The sequence below is a fragment of the Hippocampus guttulatus genome, chromosome 12 (assembly GCF_054856545.1).
Source record: "Hippocampus guttulatus isolate MCC_2025c chromosome 12, RoL_Hgut_1.0, whole genome shotgun sequence".
Taxonomy (NCBI): Eukaryota; Metazoa; Chordata; class Actinopteri; order Syngnathiformes; family Syngnathidae; genus Hippocampus; species Hippocampus guttulatus.
The window spans coordinates 3,370,185-3,390,012 of NC_141272.1; the positions used below are offsets into that span (position 1 = coordinate 3,370,185).

General features: G+C 43.4%; 2 protein-coding genes across 5 annotated transcripts; one reads left to right on the forward strand and one right to left on the reverse strand.

Moving 5' to 3' along the window:
- Positions 1-3,098: 3,098 nt before the first annotated feature.
- Positions 3,099-8,252, forward strand: tsku (tsukushi small leucine rich proteoglycan homolog (Xenopus laevis)). 3 transcript variants are annotated; one of them, XM_086125754.1, is made up of 4 exons: positions 3,099-3,323; positions 3,404-3,697; positions 5,845-6,162; positions 6,418-8,252. In XM_086125754.1, the coding sequence occupies exons 2-4, from the start codon at positions 3,635-3,637 to the stop codon at positions 7,159-7,161; spliced, it is 1,125 nt and encodes a 374-aa protein (XP_085981880.1). In that variant the 5' UTR covers positions 3,099-3,323; positions 3,404-3,634; the 3' UTR covers positions 7,162-8,252. The 3 variants fall into 3 exon arrangements, with proteins under 3 accessions (XP_085981880.1, XP_085981879.1, XP_085981881.1); XM_086125753.1 differs by lacking the exon at positions 3,404-3,697 and adding an exon at positions 5,329-5,469; XM_086125755.1 differs by lacking the exon at positions 3,404-3,697 and having other exon boundaries at positions 3,101-3,323.
- A 6,664-nt stretch (positions 8,253-14,916) lies between these two features.
- mmp13b (matrix metallopeptidase 13b) lies at positions 14,917-19,564 on the reverse strand. Of its 2 annotated transcripts, XM_086125363.1 has the most exons (11): positions 19,447-19,555; positions 19,271-19,381; positions 18,355-18,482; positions 18,133-18,281; positions 17,390-17,515; positions 17,145-17,300; positions 16,949-17,069; positions 16,612-16,745; positions 16,372-16,531; positions 15,838-15,941; positions 14,917-15,749 (listed from the first exon to the last, which is right to left on the reverse strand). In XM_086125363.1, exons 1-11 carry the CDS (start codon positions 19,537-19,539, stop codon positions 15,649-15,651), a joined length of 1,383 nt encoding a protein of 460 aa, XP_085981489.1. In that variant the 5' UTR covers positions 19,540-19,555; the 3' UTR covers positions 14,917-15,648. The 2 variants fall into 2 exon arrangements, with proteins under 2 accessions (XP_085981489.1, XP_085981490.1); XM_086125364.1 differs by having other exon boundaries at positions 16,949-17,300; positions 19,447-19,564.
- Positions 19,565-19,828: the final 264 nt, after the last annotated feature.

Sequence of the window (19,828 nt, forward strand, 5' to 3'; positions counted from 1 at the left end):
TTTTTTCTTACCATTTAACACCCTCAACAACTCTCATGACATAAAAACCGTGTACTGCATTTCACATGCAAACTGTTTTTTTTGGTAGTTTTTGTTGATAATTGTCGGGGTAAAGTCCTGTTAAATATGTTGTTTATAGTTTTGATATTTTGCAGTGGTTATTTTTTTTATATACTTTTAGAACATGGAAGAGGGAGTATGTGAGAACCATATGTGAAAGTTGAAAAACATTTCACTCATGTTATGTTGACTTATTGGCTGAGCGTAACTGTCATTTTAGAAGTTTTTTCCAGAATGTACTGTAAATAAAAACTAAGAAATGTGTCAATCCATATCCAGGTGCATGTTTTAAAGATCATCTTCTTATGTACGTAAACATATTAAATAGACCATAAATTTCTTAAAAATGTATCAGTATCAAGATGATTATATTTTGTGCAACCACTTGACCAAAGCCTACTAGAGCATCAGAATTGCATTTGAGGTTCATCAGAGGCACTTTAAATGGTAGCAAATGCGTGCTGACCCCCATTTGATGTGGCGGGCCAGATCGGGCCCCCGGGCCTTGAGTTTGACACCTGTGGTCTAAACAGTACCAAGCAGCAAATAAAGTGACGCGCATCTCTGAAAACATCGCGCCTGCTTATTGCGTTGAGGGGCAGCTAGGCATTTTGTAGGAGTCACTTGAGCTGTGCTTTAATTGCTCCGATGCAACAGCGGCTCCGGCAGACTAAATGAATTGGAGCGCTAAGTGGAATGGTGGTAATTAAAGCTAACCAACGACTCTCCATACACGTGTCGCAGCCCCCTGAGATTGAGCACTGATTTTGACTGCGTCAGTCCTTTCGGATGTTTTTGGAAAAGACTCCGCCTTTACTGATGAGGCGGGTGCCTGCCAAATGAACACAAGACGGTTGCCACAACATCCACCATGGTGACACGTTTACGGGTGGCTGCAGTCAGAAACACAGTCTTCAACATAGAACAAGGACGAGAATTTTCTGAGGGTTTCAACATCTACATTTCTACAAACCTGTTTTATGTTTTTGTCCCATTCTAAAAACATATAGTAGGAACGAATGATAAAGTTACACATGACACGCAGAAATTCAAAGGGATAAAGAAATATGCTAATCTCGGTTCCAGTTCATTTGCAAAGAAATATTGCTCACAGTCATAAAATGATTCCACCTTTGTTGACCCATATCCCAAGTAAGCCCATGAGCCTCTTACATGTAACACCACTGCATGCATGCAGCAAAAGAGGAGAAAAATGATGACTCAGCAAGTTTCTGCTGAATCAAATTTCACCCAGGCATAAAAAAGGCGCTTAAAATGTGTTAACAAATAAAATGAAATAAACAACTTTCTCAAAATTCTGCTCTGATTGTCAATACACCTGTCGATGAGAACGCGAGTGTGTTCTTTGTCTCCAGCAGGAGTCACCAACATTTTTGAAACTGAAAACTACTTCTTGGGTACCTGTAACCTGGGATAATCCGGGACTGCCTGATAAGAAGAGACCATTTTTCAGATTCTTTTTTTTCATCGCATTTTAATCATCTGAATTGCAACACATCACTGACCTAATACATTGGTGAGCAATGGTTGGCACTGCAAACTGAGGCAGGTAAGTTGTTTTTCAACTATCATTAACAGTTCCAGTAAGGACTGCTAGTCTGACACGCAATTCTGAAATGATAAATCTGATCAAATTACTTTAAAGAATGAAATGGTATTACTAATTTTGACTTCAAAATGGCGTCGCGAGAGTGGCTGCCTTTCCAGCAGCTCCTATATTTTGTTGTTCTACTTCTTCCTTTCATAACTTTGCTGCTGTGAATTGGGAATTTCTCCATTGCGAGACTAATAAAGGTTTTCTTATTTTATCTTAATATTCATATACAGTACAAACTTTGTAGATGAGGAAGTCCAAGCAAGCAAGGAGAAAGGTCACAGCGACACAACAGCCAAGCTGAATTCACCTATCTAATTATGTGCCAAAGAGGTCTAATCTAACAGACGCAAATTCTCAAGTGTGCCATGAGTCCACATTTCAAAATTCTTTTTTTTTTTTTTGCTGGGAAAACCAACCGTCTGGGCAAATAAGGAAAGGAAAATTCAGATTGTTTGTGCAAATTTCAGAAGCCAGTTGGTATGGGGTGTGTTAGTACCCATGACATACGTAACTAGCAGGTCTTGCAAAAACAACAACAACAATAAACTATCAATTAGAACATTAACTATCTAGACTTTGTAGTGTGTGTATTCAATTGAATGTAGGCTGAAAAGGACTTACAAATCGGGCAAAGTCTCAGGGCTAATGCGGCTAACTGCTGCCCGTGGGCACTATGTTGGTGGACCTTGGCCAAATTCTTCCACTACTAATCATTGTTTGTTGTATTTTCCTGATGTCTTGATATCTCGTGGCACCATATCTTGCCTCTCACAGGTCAGCCTGGATGGATGGAAACTTTACCATTCTATGTTTAAAATGTGACGTGACGAAAACGATGCCTGGTGTCTTGGACTGCCGATTCCAAAACAATGCCAGAGTCAACCCGGGATAAGTTCCAGCTCATCCACGACCCAAGTGGAACCCAATCAATATCGAAAATACACGGGGAAATTAGTCACTTCATTTTTTCCCCTTGAAAAGATACGATTAAAAGTAGCTGCGATGTAAATCAACCCAATAACGTGATAATGTAACTATTGCGCCATCGTTTGGTTAAATGTGAAAATTTGCCTGAGCAACCTTCATGGAGGGGGAACACACTCCGGAAATATCTCGTCTATTGCTACAAAACTAAATAAATAAAATAAAAGATAATAGATAGATAGATCGACAGATAGATTACATTTTGAAGTGAAATTAGATAGGCACACAAGATGATCTCTCATGGCACACGGGCCGATAATAATTAATGTTGACAATTATTCTGAGCAGATTCTTAGGCAGGGTCAAAATGGGGTTTGTACTTTTACTTTGAAACATCAAAGCGGAATCTACCAATCTGTGCTTTCCTGTAGGTGGCACTGTTCGAACAGCCTGCCAGCCAAGCGAGCCTCGCAGGCAGGACTGAAAAGTGGGATGGGAGTAAACGAGTGTCACAGTTTTGTGTTTACGCTCGCTGACCGCGCGAGCAGAGCGGAACCGAAGGAGGGAAGGAGGGAGGAACCTAAAGAGCTCGTAGCCGCGTCGAGACACACTCCGCCCGGACACAGAAGAGGAGCCCTGCTCAGCGGGGTTCTGGAAAATGGGAGCGGTGAAGTGAAGCGGAAAAACGGTCAGAAAAGAGCGCGGACACTCTGGATGAAAGGCAAGTAAAAAAGCTAGCTTGAGTTTTAAAAAGATGAAGTTGTTGCCACAACTTTCTTCGACTTTTATTTTCTTTCCTAGAAGACGCGTTGCTGTTCCAGAAGTTCGATTCCCCCAAAAAAAGCAAAAAGCAAAAAAAAAAGAAAGCAAACCCTCGGAGCTCAATGGTCATCTCGGGTTTCAATTGGCCTCTGTGTTTTAAGAAACTACCACGCTGCGCGACCACTCTAACGACCCCACAATGACATCCGAAGCTCGGACAACTTTATATGGTATCGTTCGGGACTACGTTAGTGTATCGGTTCATTGAAGATGATCTCCATCGAGCAAGTTGCATGTTTGATGTGCTGTCTACCACGTACAAGAATGAGAAAGGTGATCTGGAAGCATTTGTGTGTACGCTTGCAGATAATGGACCACTTCCCTGAGGGGCCCTGTTTCTGAAGAATTTAGCACTTCTCCAGACAAGCTTCACCGTGACAATTCCAATCAAACTCAAGTGCAAGTGAATTTTCAGTGAATGTGTGTTATAGTTGGTTGATTTGCACTTTTTAAAACATTTAGTGGGGAAAAAAGGAAACTCTACAATGTAAATAAAGATCCCACTTTGCGACAACACATACGAGGAATCTGAAAAGTATCAGCCTGTGCAAATTGTTGACTTACTTGCATACAAGGTTGATATTTGTCAATGGAGTCAAACTTGCAGTATGGTGACCAAGTGGTTAGCACATCTGCCGCACAGTTCTTATATTCGGGGTTTGAATCTTGGCTCCGACATTCCTGTGTGGCATTTCCACGTTCGTCCTGCGCTGAATAAAATTGACTTGACTTTTTTGGGAGGGGAAGAATTCCAGTGTCACCGTACGAATTTTCACCTTAGTAAAGTTAACACAGAGTGTTGTTTTCACATCTCACGAGAAGCAATGCTTAACCTCCTTTTGGGTCAGTATGACACTTAAAAATGTTAATGTAGTCGGAAAAATACTTTTATGATGGTGACAGTTGCACGAGAGTACGGATTAATTCTATTTCTATTGTTTACTGTGAGAACAATCATTTGTGAACGTTTCAATTCGAATCCAGTCTAATTGTTAAAAAAAAAAACATTTAAGCTCCATCCGTTTCATTGAAAGCCTCAAGGATCATTGAGGGGACTCAACAGGATTGAGCCTGGCATTCATCGTCTAAATGAGCAGTTTTCCAGCCTGGAGATCACAGCGATGTGATGTGATGTGAGTGCAGGCGGATTGCACCGAACAAAGGTTCATCGAGTTTGGTAGTAAATGAATATAGCTGCGTTAACACTGACTGACCTTACATAATTTCTTCGGCTACCTGTGCCACACATTTAGAGCAATAAAAACTTGGATTACTCGAGAGATGTTATTGATTGTATTTGCATTCATATGCAATTGAATAAGTAGACCATTTCAGAATTCGAAATTTGGGACTCTCTAAATGCATAATGGGACTCATACTTTTCTGATCAGCGAGTCTTTGGGACTCGCAGGGCCCAAACTGTAAAATTATCAGTGCTGGTGCGTTTCCAAATTAGGACGGTTCAATTTTGTGAACAGCAGTGCCCTTTGTTGGATGTCTCTTTTGTCATATAATGATGTCAGGCTTTCAGACGGGATCTCCTGCAGAGCGCCACCAGTCAATCATTGTGCTTAACGTCTGTATGTTTTACGACTACGGTTGAAGTGCTTGGCCGTGTAAAAGTCTCCCAACAACAGACGCGCCGGTGAAAAGTCCAAAAGCTGACTGTTCCCATTTTATGTTTGTAGTTAGCAGCCTGAAACGACTTGTTGCACACTCACAACCAGTAATGTTTGGAGTGCAGGGGTCAATAGAAAAACAGTACAGAGGTACGAGTAGTGGACTTTGAGCAACAGCAAACTACACTATAGTTGCCGGTAAATAACCTGAATACCTGTCTAATAACCCGAGTACAGTATTTTAATGCATTGCCTGTCAAGTGAACAAACGACATTTCTTTCAAGGGCCCGGCTTGTTATTTGCTGATGCAGTGCCTTTTCAAGCCGTCAGCTTGTTACGTTGCCAAATGTGGCCGTCGTTTCGCAAAGAAGAGAAGTGGCGTTTTATCTCTTTGGCCTGCTGTGTCACGGCAGGACGACCCAACCGTGAGTCTTCATTTCCCCTTCTGACCTCACTTGTCATGTGAACGACAGTTAAGGTGTGAAAGCTGTCTCCGTCTGTCGTGCACGCAAGGCGACTGGGAACGCCACATAGTAAGGCTACGAGGGCATCTTCTTTTCCATTAAAAAAAAAGCTTTTGGTCGTTATCGGTCCTAGAGAACATGATGTGCTTGATAAGAATTGACCTGGAACAGGGAGGCTTGGTAAATTAGTGTGTGTGTGTGTAAAAAGGTAGTAAATGAAAAATCTAAAGTCCCTTCTAAGTTGTTGAGGGGTATTCCATTTGGTTAAATTTGACGTTATAAGTGCCACTGTCAGACATTTGGGGCGTCGTCGTAAGTAACGTGCTGTGTTTGCAGAACATAATGGCGCTCTTCCTGTGGCTTGACCTGCTGCTGTTGCTGCTGGCGGGCGTCCGGTGCACCTCGCTCAAGAACTGCCACGCGGGCTGCCGCTGCGAGGTGGAAAGCTTCGGCCTGTTTGACAGCTTCAGCCTGACCACAGTCGACTGTCGAGGGTTGGGCCCCGGCGCCATCATGCCTGTGCCCATCCCGCTGGACACGGCCTTCCTGGACCTGTCCTCCAATGCCTTGGGCCACCTGACTGACAACATGCTGGCCGGGCCCGGTTACACCACCCTCGTTAGCTTGGACCTTAGCAGCAACAACATTACGACGGTGAGTCAATCGAAGCCAACACGATTCGTTGCGTCACAAACGGTGGCAAACGTACGATAAATGTGTGTCCTCGGTTGACTTCTGCTTTTAACTCATTCAGTACCAGCCAATTCTGGACCAAGTCTGAAAAGACGTTTAAAAACGTCTTTGGGAGTGAATGAGTTAAGAGACATCTCCGAATGTGGCTCAGTTTTTTAAAATCCCGTTTTTAGTTTATGTTGCTGAAGATTCTGTTACCTGTGTGTTGTTTTCCAGGTAAGCCCCAATGCTCTGTCCAAGCTGCGTTACCTGGAGACTCTCGACCTCAGCCACAATGACTTGGAGGGCCTCCCGCCGGGCTGCTTCTTTGGCCTCCCTCTGGCCGAAGTGGACCTCAGCCACAACAACCTCCGCGACTTCAACATGGGCGAGTTTGTGGCGAAAGTCAACAGCAAACCCGTCAGCGTGGATCTGTCACACAACAAGCTCGTGTCTATTACCACAACACCGCATGGGAAACTCGTCCACATTCAAAACTTGAATCTAACGGCAAACCGTCTTTCCGGCATACCGAGGCTCGGGGGACTCGAGATACTCCGATACCTCAGTCTGGATAGCAACCCCATCGTTGCCATTGAAGAGGGCGACTTCGCTCACCTGACAGATCTGGTTTTCTTGTCCCTGAGCAGCCTTCGTCAGCTTCGGAGAATCGAGTCGAATAGCTTTAAGGGACTCCAGAGTCTCCAGGTGTTGGATCTTTCCAACAATCCCAAGTTGAAGACGCTACAACAATCCGTTTTTACTGGACTGGACTCGCTGCAGGAGCTGAATTTATCCGGCTGTGGAGTGACGTCCTTACCGCATAACATGCTCTCGCACTTACCCGCGATCAAGAGCATTGCGCTCGGACAGAACATCCGCTGCTTGAGGACCCAGAAACAAGGAGTGTTTCACAGACAGCTGGGACAGACCCAACACTATGAGGTGCTCAACTGCAACCGGGATAGCCTTGCGTTGTGATCCTGCCAATATGGACCAGTCCTTTGGTCCTTCGCCGTTATGCCGGCACTGTGCCTTCGATCACATACCTCTTCCCCAAGCTTTAAGAGGTTTTTTATTGATGCAAATGGATGATCAATGAATGAACATAAAACGGTCAATATGTATCCGAAACGTCACGTCATATTCACATTCTTTAATCTGCATACAAACAATAACTGTTTTTGCGCTTATTTTCATCACAAACAAAGCAGTCCAAATGTTCATAGAAATGCAGATGAGCTCAATGGTACGTAGCTTTTACCACCACTGACCACATGACCACTAAGTTAAGGCATCATTTAAGCCAATTTTGAGGACCGTTCGTGTCCTTCCTGCCTTTTTGAGTTCGATGCTCAAAGGAAGCATAAGACTTCTTCGCAGAGGCTGTGCAAATCCATTGACTTGACTGAACGTCAAACGATGAAAAATGTGCTTCCACACCTCACTAGTACTGCATTTTCAGAGCGAGGATGGTGTTTTTCCTTCGTTTTATTACCACGCTGAACTAAGATGGCCGACAACTTTGCCAAAGTCTAATTAACTCTGCGACTTATAGCGTCAGTTAATGACGATGGAGAAAACGATGTGTACAAAGTATGACGCGGTTTGCTATTGACGTTTGCGAACCAATTTAATTGTGTTTGAAGAACTTGTCAAATGCAAAAAAATAAAAAAGACCATAATGTGAATGTAATTCCCAAAAGCCATATGTGCTCTTCATTGTGGAAGTTAGTCACATAGCCTTTAATGTGGTGGCTACGTAGCGACGTAGGCGTGAGAGGGAAAACACACTGAAGCCACGTTGACCAGCAGTTCACTTTTTGCTGTGCCCGTTTGAATAATGCACGATGAACCTTTTCCTGTGGACTGAAGAAATGTCCAGGCTCAAGGCTGAATTTGAATGTCTGCAAAACCGAATGAGGTTCTGGCTTTAAAATCATCACTTCTTTGGTGTTTAATACAATCAGATAATGTACAGTTCGTCTCTGTGGAGACGGACATCGCGATGCTGGATGTATTTTTGCAAATGTACGCAAATCTTTAATAAATTGAGATTTTTTTTTCTCCGATGTTGCCTGCTCATGTTTTGTCGAACCGTGTTGTTAGGCGTGTCAGTAGACTCAGTCAAGAGTGGTCACAAAAACACCCACGAGGAAAGACCGTGTCACTTTCCAGTCTATATTTGTCATTTTGATGAAAACGCGTGACGTGGCGCAATGACAACTTTGCAACAGACTGGGTGTGCCTCTCTTCAAAAGAAAGGCACATTTGGATCTGAGCAGATTCGACCATTACGTTGCAACTCATATTTAGCATAAAGCTAAAGTGAAACCAAATTTAATGTTGTGTCGTGATAGATCATCAGAAATGATCAGTTACATTTTGTTGATCATCTGTAATTTTTTATTTGTAAGATTACACAAAAAAAAAAACACTGAGTCACTTGAAAGTGGTTCTGGATCTTCACCCATCTTAGCTCATCATGCCATGGGCAGAGAAACAGGACAACAGAAGAACACAAGTCAGCAAAGGAAGGAGCCGAGCCGAGATTAAAAACTTGCAACTGAAGCAGACATGCTAACCACTAAAGCACCGTGCTGACTGCTGTTAATATACTGTAAAGACATACAAATAAAACATAAAGCAGTCTTTTGTTACAGGCATAACCCAAAGTTTATCTTGAATAAGTAGCTAAACAGCCAAAGGAAAATAAATCAAAGCACAGATGTAAAGAGTGAAATAGTCCTTTCATGCTCTCCAAATTGAGGCCTCGTGAGATGCCGTAGTCTTGATCGCATGCATCCTAATACCCAATTTTGTGAGGTGTTGCTTTTTGGGAAAGTTGAGAGCAGGACACAAAGACAAGTGGTGTGTTACGGGCCTTAGAAACAGTGACGTGGGGGGTGCTCGGTGGTGTGCTGGAGTTTGGCATCTTATCCGGCCAATTTGGTCTGGGATCCTGGCAAGTTGACAAGCAGAGAAAGAGGCTTAGACAAATACAAAAGTTCCTCTATGCAAAGCATTCAGTTGATGGCCTCTTTTCTCTTGACAACACCATCCTGCGATCAAAAAAACGAAAACATTCTCACGTGAAAAAAAAAAATGTTTGGAGGTTTTGACAACTACATCTTTTTTTTAACCGTTCCTTTTTTGGGCAGGGAGGTTGGGGGCACTAATTTATTTAAACGCTCGGGTAGGTCTTTAAGCAATCCTCCCCCCCACCACTTGTCTCCCACTGGTGTTTGTCTGTTTGTGAAAGTGGCTATTCTGTTGCATGAGGGAGGAGGGTAAATGAGCACTCAGTGGATGACCCCCTTGCAGCAAGTACTTCCAGATGTGTGCGTTTTCTCCTCCAAGCACTTACATGTTCGGGCTGAAGACGACCATCAATCACAATGTGCCGCCCCGATTTCGCACTACACGTAAAGTCGTGCAGCAAAAAAAAAAAAGAAAAAAATGCGCGTGAAAACACAGTCTTTTGTGGAATTCACAGCATTGAAAATCAGCTTAGTATACAAAATCTGTTTTGCTTTGACTTTGAGATATGTGCATTACAGTAACATATATCGTGCTTTATTGCGCTGCATCTCAAGGAGAACCGTGCGCTTTCCTCAGTCGAGGACAAATTGTGCAAATAAATTAATTTTTTAAATTCTTGTTTATGTTCAGGAATGCTGGTGACGCCTCACAAAGAAACGCGTTACTTAAGTATGCATATCCAGTTCGACAAGAATAATTTTTATTTTTTGTTCATTCGGGAGTGCTGGTCCATGACACACTATTAGCATATGATGTATGTATGTATGTATGTATGAATGTATGAAGCCAATCACATTTCAGAATCATCACTCTTGGACTTCACTTCGCACACGCTTAGCATTTTTCTGTCCTCTGATTAGTTGCTATCATCACTATCAGTATGTCGGACATTGTTAGGAATCCATTTTCTCTGCATCCTTTTTTTTTAGCAAAATTGTACATTGTGTGATATGCCAGCCAACACTGTTGCGGGCTGGCTTTTTTCAACAAGGAAAAGGATTGACTCGGTACTTCCGGAGACTAGCTAGCGCTGATGACAGCGTTAGCCAACTAGCTCTAAGGAGCAAAGAAAGGAGGCTCTTATGATCTGTACTTTATGGAAAGTTGAAACTTTTTATCGTGTTGTTAGATAAATAATGACTGTGAACCGCTCCAAACGATATTGTCGTGAAAGGTTTGGAGAAAGATAAAGGGTTAGCTATGTTTCTTGCTTGTGTGATAATGGTATTCATCCCAAATACCGGGTATGAAAATTATTTTTTTTAATTTCGATGTGTTCATGGTGGTACGGTATTAGGAGGTGGATTAGTCTGAACTGAAAGCCCAGGTCCAAAATGCACTGCCCCTCCCCTAAAACAGATACAAACAACCATTCAAATCAAATTGACACCTAAGGACAACTTTGAGTCTATAACATGCACGTTCTCCAAATGTGGGACCGGAGTACCGAGAAAAAAACTCACAGGTACACCCACCCTCAGAACTGTGAAGTGGATTGGTGAATGTGCTAACCATGAGTCCTGCTCCAGAAAATCACAAACAGAATCCAGTCTGACTGAAACGCTTGGAGGTAACTGCGTTTAAAAAAGCGCCCACACAAAAGGCAGCACATTCCACAATGTGGGAGCAACAGACTGCATGTCTCTATCAGCATTTTAATCTTGTGTGAGGGACAGCGTGTAAAAAAAAAAAAAAAAGCAGACCGCAGTGGCCTAACGCAACAATGAAATGACCACTGAGTATGGAGGAGCCTAACCACGGAGGCGCCTCTCTGTCAGTGACCGTTCATATTTGGTACTCAACGAACAGGGAACCAGTGCCTCACAATGCACTCATATGTTGAGCGCAACTTCCCGTGTGGTCGTTTCTCTTCAAATTCAGTCGATTTTTACTGTCAAAGCCATTCCCAGACTGACTGACAGGCGCATTGAGAAGAACAAGAAGCCTTTTCTTCTCCCGGTGGACAAAGTTGAAAGTGGGTCACGACAAAACTGCAGCGATTTTTTTTTTCTTACACCAGATCAACAGGCTGATATAACATCGTCTCGTGTCATCACAGGCAGACCGACAACAGTTTGCGGAACAAGACGGAACAAGAATCTTCTCTCTCTCTCTCTCTCTATATATATATATATATATATATACTAATTCACTCTGCAGCTCAACATGTAAACCTTAACTGGATGAAGTCTAAATACAAGGACGATCCCTTTCATCTCAAATGGACTTTGGAATCAACAATCTATTTGCCTTGATGGTATTGATCGAATGCCTGCTGGCTCATTGGTGATGAAGGGGGCGGATGAACCATGTCAGCGAATTGAACCTTTGCTCGGATCTTTTTTTTTGTTTGTTTGTTTGTCAGACAAACAAAAGCTTGCCTCATCTGGCGCAGCACAAAGATGGGCTTGTTGGGTGGATGCCTTTGAACGCAATGACAAAAGGTTAAAAAGTGTTTTTCATCTTTCTGGAACCACTTAACCCTTTACTGGGCTACATTAAAATATTCCAATTACCGGTATACACAACAGGTGTAGTGCAATTGACCTCATGCATCTTGCTTTCACAGCTGGTGATGTCACAACAAACGGTATATCCATCAGAGGTGGGTAGAGGAGCCAAAAATTGTACTATAAGGAAGAGTATTGTTACTTTAGAATAATATTACCAGTAAAAAATAGGCAAAAATCCACCCCACCTCGAATGTCAAAAAAACAACAAAAAAAAAGCAAAAATATTGCCCAATATTTTTTTTCATTTTTTTTAGATAAACCAACGTGAAGCCACAATAAATACAGTAGTCTTAAATTGTCTTTCCTCATTTACACATAAAATGACACAGCACGCGAATTGATTCATTATCTAATTATGTATAATTGGACCATTGTGAACTTCAACAGGCGAATTTGCCCACATTAATCAGTGCAACTGACATTTGGAAGCAAAATCAGGTTTTATTTTTATAGGATGGTCGAACTCAAATCGGGTTTGAAAACCATAACATTTGAGCTCTGCCAGCTTATTTCTTTATCTTCAGTGCTGTGCAAACACTGCAGAGATTGTTTTCTTTCCCAGCTAATTTTGAATGTGCACAACTGCCAACCGCGACGCTGTCAAACAACACACCCTAAAAGCACTTTGCCAAACGACACGTCATGAAAATATGTTCAATAGACTTAGCGAAACGGCAGGCGACGACAGATGCGCAGGGTCACAATCTCATTTTCTTGTTGTCTTCTCACATCTTGCTTTCAAATGATCTCTTTGGCCTGATATAAATGGCACGTGGCATCCAATCCGATTCGGGAGAAGTGCAATCAGGTCACACAGCCGGCAACGCTGCTCCTTTATCGCTAACTTATTCACAGCTCGGGTCACTATGCTTGTTGTTTGGTTTTCGTAGGAAGTGTAAACCTCGCTCGTAGAAGTTTCTTATCTGTTCTCTTGAAAGAATGTGAACAGTCCCGTCCGTCATTTTCACCACACTATCAATTCTGATCGGTGAGATTACACCCGTACGTATACTCAGGAATCACGAGGAAAGACAGAGTGAAAGGTTCCAGTGTACTCATGAGTGTATTGACACCACACCGTTGTTGCACTTGAGTCAGAGTCGTTGGTTTTGCGTATCTGCCGATACCGTGATTGAATCGGGGCGTCTCGACAAATGACTGTGTATTCAGTGTTGAAATATGCAATTGTATTGGTTAAACTTTACCAAGGCGATATTCATTCAAAGGGAAAATGAAAAGATTTAGGACCACATGAGTAGAACCAGCAGTGCTCGTTTACAAATAGTGGTCATTTCAAATTCGAAACACTTGCAGATATTGAGACAAATATTGATATGTATCTTGATAACACGCATATAAATAATGATAACACCTTGTAAAATTCATCCGTCCATTTTCTGGACCGCTTTATTCTCACAAGGGTCGCGGGGTGGTGCCGGAGCCTATCCCAGCCGTCTTCGGGCAGTAGGCGGGGGACACCCTGAATCGGTTGCCAGCCAATCGCAGGGCACACAGAGACGAACAACCATCCGGGCTCACACTCACACCTCGGGACAATTTAGAGCGTTCAATCAGCCTACCGTGCATGTTTTTGGAATGCGGGAGGAAACCAGAGTACCCGGAGAAAAGCCACGCAGAGAACATGCAAACTCCACACAGCTGGGATCGAACCCACGACCTCTGCACTGTGAGGTCGACGCACTAACCACTGGACTACCGGGCCACCCGCGTGCTAACCAGTCCCTTGTAAAATCCATCCATCCATCCATCATCTACCGCTTATCCGGGGCCGGGTCGCGGGGGCAACAGCTTTAGCAGGGAAGCCCAGACTTCCCTCTCCCTAGCTACTTCTTCCAGCTCTCCCCGGGGGATCCCGAGACGTTCCCAGGCCAGCTGGGTGACATAGTCTCTCCAGCGTGTCCTGGGTCTTCCTCGGGGTCTCCTCCCGGTGGGACATGCCCGGAACACCTCACCAGGGAGGCGCTCAGGAGGCATCCGAGTCAGATGCCCAAGCCACCTCATCTGGCTCCTCTCGATGTGGAGGAGAAGCGGCTCGACTCTGAGCCCCTCCCGGATGACCGAGCTTCTCACCTTATCTCTAAGGGAGAGCCCGGACACCATGCGGAGAAAACTCATTTCGGCCGCTTGTAACCGGGATCTCGTTTTTTCGGTCACGACCCATAGCTCGTGACCACCTTGTAAAATCAATGTTAGTAATTATGGTGAGGAACAACATGATTAGTGTCTTCATGACATTTTGGAGACTCTAATCACTACTAAAGCCTGATCAGACCATTCATTCGATGAAAGTCCTGCGCTAGACAGTGCACGCTGCACTGTCTAGCGCAGGACTTTCCCTTTGAGATTGCGTGATGCAACATCTAAATATCTTAAGGCTGCATTGTGTTCAAGCTTTTCACACGACCATGTGTGTGTGCGTATGTGTGCAATCGAGTCAAGGAAACTAAGAGGAAGTCACATGTGTTTTGATTTTGTGGGGAGAATTTGCATCATCGCCTCTCATCCTGCTAACCTCAGAGGGAGTTTCCAGGAATTAAGTGGAGTCACTGTTCTTAATCATTTGTCGTTTTCTGTCCACCATCTGGTTGTAATCAGCCGACCTTAGGCGGGACTGCGCAATGTTTTTCCCCAAGGATGCTCGCTCATTCACTTTTCATTGTCCCTCCACCTTCAAATGTCTTTTACTCATCTCGATTCAAAGTTCCTTAGCTGTCGCCACACCCTGAAAGATTTTAAGAGCACGCACACACAAACTACCAATTAGCTTCGTCTTTAAAGCTGGCAAACATGTTTGGCATACCGATACGAGAAACACGCAACTCCGGCTTCCTCCCACATTCCAAAAACATGCATGGCAGGCTGATTGAACACTCAAAATTGTCCCTAGGTCTGAGTGTGAGCAGCAATGTTTGTTCGTCTGTGTGTGCCCTGCAATTGGCTGGCAAACGGTTCAGGGTGTCCCCCACCTACTGCCCGAAGACGGCTGGGATAGTCTCCAGCACCCTCGCGAGGTGGGGAGGGATAAAGCGGATCGGAAAATGGATGAAAGAAACACACTCAATGCATTTGCTGATTAGCACAATTGCCCAAGTCAATTTTAAATTACTGTTCCCAAATGAATTAAAAAATTAAAAAACTACTTTGACTTCCAATGTTCCAATTCAAAGCAAATCCAATGAACCATTTTATTTATCATTGACAATAAATAGCACAAACACCACATGACAAGTACAGAACTCAAAATGGGCCTTCTTCAAAGTTATCAATCCCTTCTACTTATTAGTATTACTTTTCAAAAACATACAAACTACAGTTGTTTCACCTACAAGAGTGTGCAGATCTTTTTGAATCACATTATCATGTCCAGCACGGGTGTCAAACCCATTTTTGTCACGGACCGCATTGTTGTGACGGTTTCCCTCGGAGGGCCGTTATGACCGAAACCATATCAAGAAGTCAAGAATAACGGTTTATTCGAACTACTGTTTAAGTTACTGTAATGAGGGTTTGGGCAACAAGAAAATGCTTACAATATCTCTTATTTCTTACGTATGAGAATATGAATTTTGGTGTAGCTAGCAAGCATCGTGAAAGTTGACATGTTTGATTCGCTTTCGTGGTCCACATAAAATGATGTGGCGGGCCAGATCTGGCCCCCGGGCCTTGACTTTGACACCAGTGATCTACAGTCTCTGCAAATCCTGAGCTAGAAAAAGAACAAACGACGAACCAAAAGAATAAATACAAATACTATCAGCCATCACACTGATGGGAATTCTCTCTGTGTCTGTGTCCAGCACTGTTGCAAAGAAACATTTTTTAAAAATGTTGCTACTATGTCATTCCTATGGATTTGCCTTTTATTTTGTATGTATCGAACATGTCTGCAACCTCAACAGCCGAGAATAAAGTTGGTTCTCAGGATACGTATGACCTTCCTTGACGTGTAACTGTACTCGTACTGCTTGTGGTCATGGAAGAAATACAAAAACCCTGGAAAAAAAACCCAACAACAACAATAAAAATACTACTTAGTTCACTTGAGATTGAAATTGAGTGACGGAGAAAAGTAAATTGGTACCGTAGTGATAAACCGCAGCATCAAACTCGTCGTCCATTCCTGGAAAATCCTTCTCTATGGATCGCGGGTAGCCACTATCCATGGTGCCGCTTGCTTCATCATAACTAAATGGAGAAATATAATATGAAGAATGACTCATGCACATTAAAAAAAATAGATTTAGAATATATATAATGATTATTTTAATAATCGATTGGTCTTGCAATTATTTTTTTTCAATTAGATAAAAAAATGCATTAAATTCAAATTGCCATCCTGTTATTATATCCAAAAACGATATTATTTCAAATTGACAGTGCAGAAAATGCAGCAATATATTATGATGACGTTACTGGTTTGGCCTGTAAGGTGCAGTGTGAAGGAAAGCGGGAGGGGATGCTACACTGCACATAGGCTGCTCCCTATTGGCCTCCAGGCTGCAAAATACCCATCGTAATGAATGTCTGACATGTTACTGACCATAGTTGGTTTTCTTTTAATTTAAAAAAAAAAAAAAAAAGAGCATACAGTACCGGTAAATATCACAAACATTACCTCCAATACTCCTCGTCATGGAAGAGGAGAGTTTTCCCCTCGTCTTTGATGTGAACAGCCGCATCCAGTTTCCTCACGCTTTTAGGAAGTCCCAGTTTGTGGATGTACTTTGGATAACCATCCACAAGGTTGTATCCATTCAAAGCCCACATGCGGATACCTGATGAACGCCACAACAAGAGTTTGCTTCATTTGTACTGTGTATATATTGATCATTATCTGTTAAAAATGTTAACCCACCGCTAAAAATGATGACCTGGTCTTTCTCTGGGTTCTCATAGGCTGCGTCGACCTTGTTGGGGATGGACGGCCATGTGGACTTGATCAGCGTTAGCTCGGGTTCGTGCATCTGAGGGTGGAGGCGCCAGTAGAATCTGCAACATGACACAATCATCATTAAGTTTGTAAAACTGCATATTTAATCTATGTATTTTTTTCAGAGAGAGAGAGAGAGAGAGAGAGAATGCAATTAATCACGTTTATATATTATGTGGATCTATTTAGGTTTCGTAAAAAAAATACAAATAAATAAAAATAATGCCCCGAGAATATTCAGTCTGTTTGGGCATGGCCTCACTTGTCTTTGAAGATGATGGTTTCTCCTCGGAGTTCTGTAGCAGCATCGAAGCTCAAATTGGGGTCACATTTTTGAGGGGCGTCTGGCTTCGGCTTGATTTTCTTGTGGTCTGGGTTGGGGCCTATATTTCGGAAAGAAATCAAATGATTAAAAAAAGAGAAAGCAAAAAACAAATGACTGATGATGGAGTCGTTACCATATAGTGCCTGGATGCCTTTGACATCATCCTCGGCAAGAGGGTACCCTGTCGCGTACGAATAGATGGGGTACATGAGGGCGCCCGAGTCTGTGGAGTGCGACATGCCGAGGGCGTGGCCCAACTCATGTGCTGCCACGATGAACAGATTGTAAGCTGCGTGTCGGAAAAAAAAACCCCACATTCATATTTTTGCCATCTTTTTCTTTTCATGAAATGTCACAACTTCTAAGTCGGACAATGACCTGATGAATCTTTGCTCCAGTGCTCGTCCTCATCGAAGTGAGTGTCTCCTCCAATGCCTTGGCCGGGCGGGTAAGCGTGAGCCAGCAGCCCGTTAGGACCATCGAAAGGGTTGTGGTCACCATGTTCTGTATGGGACAAGTTTATTTACAGTTCCAATGGTCAACAACAGAATCAACGATGATGATGCGATGTGCTCGGATTGTTCTGCTTTAACGCGGTTCCAGCCAGACTTCTAGGAAAAGTGGACTGAATCACACAAGCGCTTGATTCCCGTCTCAGTTTTTAGTTCGCTTGGCAATTAGCATGACTTCTCCGTCAGTTCCTTCATGAAAATGTTTTTTTTTGTCAGAAGTGCGTCTTATTCACCGCCATGGAGGCGATGATTATTGACTTAATAGCAACTCTGTAACATGTTTAGCTACGGCAGTAGCCAGACGAAGCCCGTTGTGAGCTACCCGGTATGCCATAAATACCACTGAGCTAGCTTGGACATCCTACTCCAAGCGTGTAGGTTATGCAAGCATGAGCACACATGCGCAAAGTCCAGGGAAGCTTTGCTCTTTGTTTTTTGATGAGGTGCAAAATGCTTATTTTGACTCTCAAACTGCTATCCAAATCCGCTAAATCCAAGCTTGAACATTATACAGTATATTCTGAGAGACAACCATTGAGAGTGTAATTCTCGCCTTCATCTGTCTTTCACTAGTACATTAGGATGATTGCAATAGTTTTGGGTGAATACCTTTCCTCCCAAAACTGATCATAATGTCAGCAGTGCCGTAGTACAGCTTCTTAAATCTCAGCGGCGTCGCGTCAGACCACACATTGAGCGCGGTGCGGATGGCTCGGTCCACATCGGACTTCCTCAAATCCGGAGTGTAATTTAGAATCCTGAAACCAATGTGAAATGAATTGCAGATCCGAAGAACAATTTTTATCCACATTGACATGTCTGGAAACACACCTGAAGGTCACAATGTTATTTTTCCATTTGAGGTGCCGCGGGAAGTGGTTGTATTCGCCCATATCCGGGACACCACATCTTGCCTGAGTCATAACATCTAAGGTGTTGTCATCCAGATTGCCTGTCACCTGCACAGGAGGCAAAAAAGACACAAAACCTGTCTTCAATTGATCCATTTGTCCCTTCTGTTAGGGTTTGGATGTGACCCCAATAGCACGACAACAGGCAGGTATCGCTGAAGCCAACACTTGGCGTAGTTTATTGAAAAGTCTTCGCAAAGTCACTCAGGGGGAAGCACGAGGCGTGGTGACGGCACCAACTTGCACTGAGGAAATGTCTGTGAGTCAATTTGCACCAGTCCAAACGAGCAGATAGGCAACAGGTGGGTGATTAGCTGACGAGTCTCAGGTGTGAGGTGCAGAGCACCCCTGGCTGAGGAGGCTGCCTGGCTGGCCCCTCCCTAACACCTTCTCTACTGTGCTTATCCTGTTCAAGATCACGGGTGAGCTGGAGGAGCTGACTTTTGGGCAGACTGCACCCTCAAACCCAGGGTACTTATAGAGAGTGAGAAGAATTCACACTCACATTCACACCGTCACTGAAAGGGAACTCAACCTCAGATGCCGAAGTCAGGCAAGTGAACCTTCCTTCCTTTTCCTTCTCCATGAGTTGTCTTCAAGATGTGAGTAGTTTTTACATGACAGTATTCACACATCAACACGCTCATTTATTTAGTTAGCGTGCACATTGTCTGCTTGCAGTTGATTAATTACAAAGTGGGCGGACTTGTCCAAAATGCCGTTCTTACAACATATCGTCGACGTAATACAACGAATATGAAATTCAGTGGAAAATCTCTCCATTTTGGGGTGAAACGGGAAAGTCTCAAAGGCACCGTAAGATGGAATGGACTCACCTCAAGTTTGAAGAACCTTTGCATTTCCTGAAGCTTGGACTTAAAGTCTCCCGCTGTCCTCTTCTGGCTTTGCAGACCAACCGGAAGGCCATAAAAGCGCCGAAGGTACTTCTGTAAATGACAAAGAGGTCCTGAATGTATTGAGGATACGAAACTCATACAACCTGGGGTCTTACCTCAGCTAGCAGCCGGTTGTCTTTTTCCGTGGCTAGCAAAGGCCCAGCCAGAGAGGAGTGAGCGGCCAGTGGCAGCAGCAGCCAAAACAACATTGTGTCTGTCTAGCCGTCATTGACGCTGTGCATCTGTCACTCGTATTTATAATGCGTGACCTCCTCTTTTTTTTTTTTCCCATAAATGCTCCAAGTGATTCATCCAAAAGCACCTAGCCACTTCCTCCTAAGTGCCGAGAACGCGCTCGTGTTTGTCTGAGCGCCTGCTTTTGAACTGTGCTGGGCTGACTCGATGAGTTTACCAAAACACACTTTGCAAACGTCAGTGTGGCAAAAACACGCTGATGTTGCATTTAATGCTGCGACACATGCAATATAGGGTAGCATT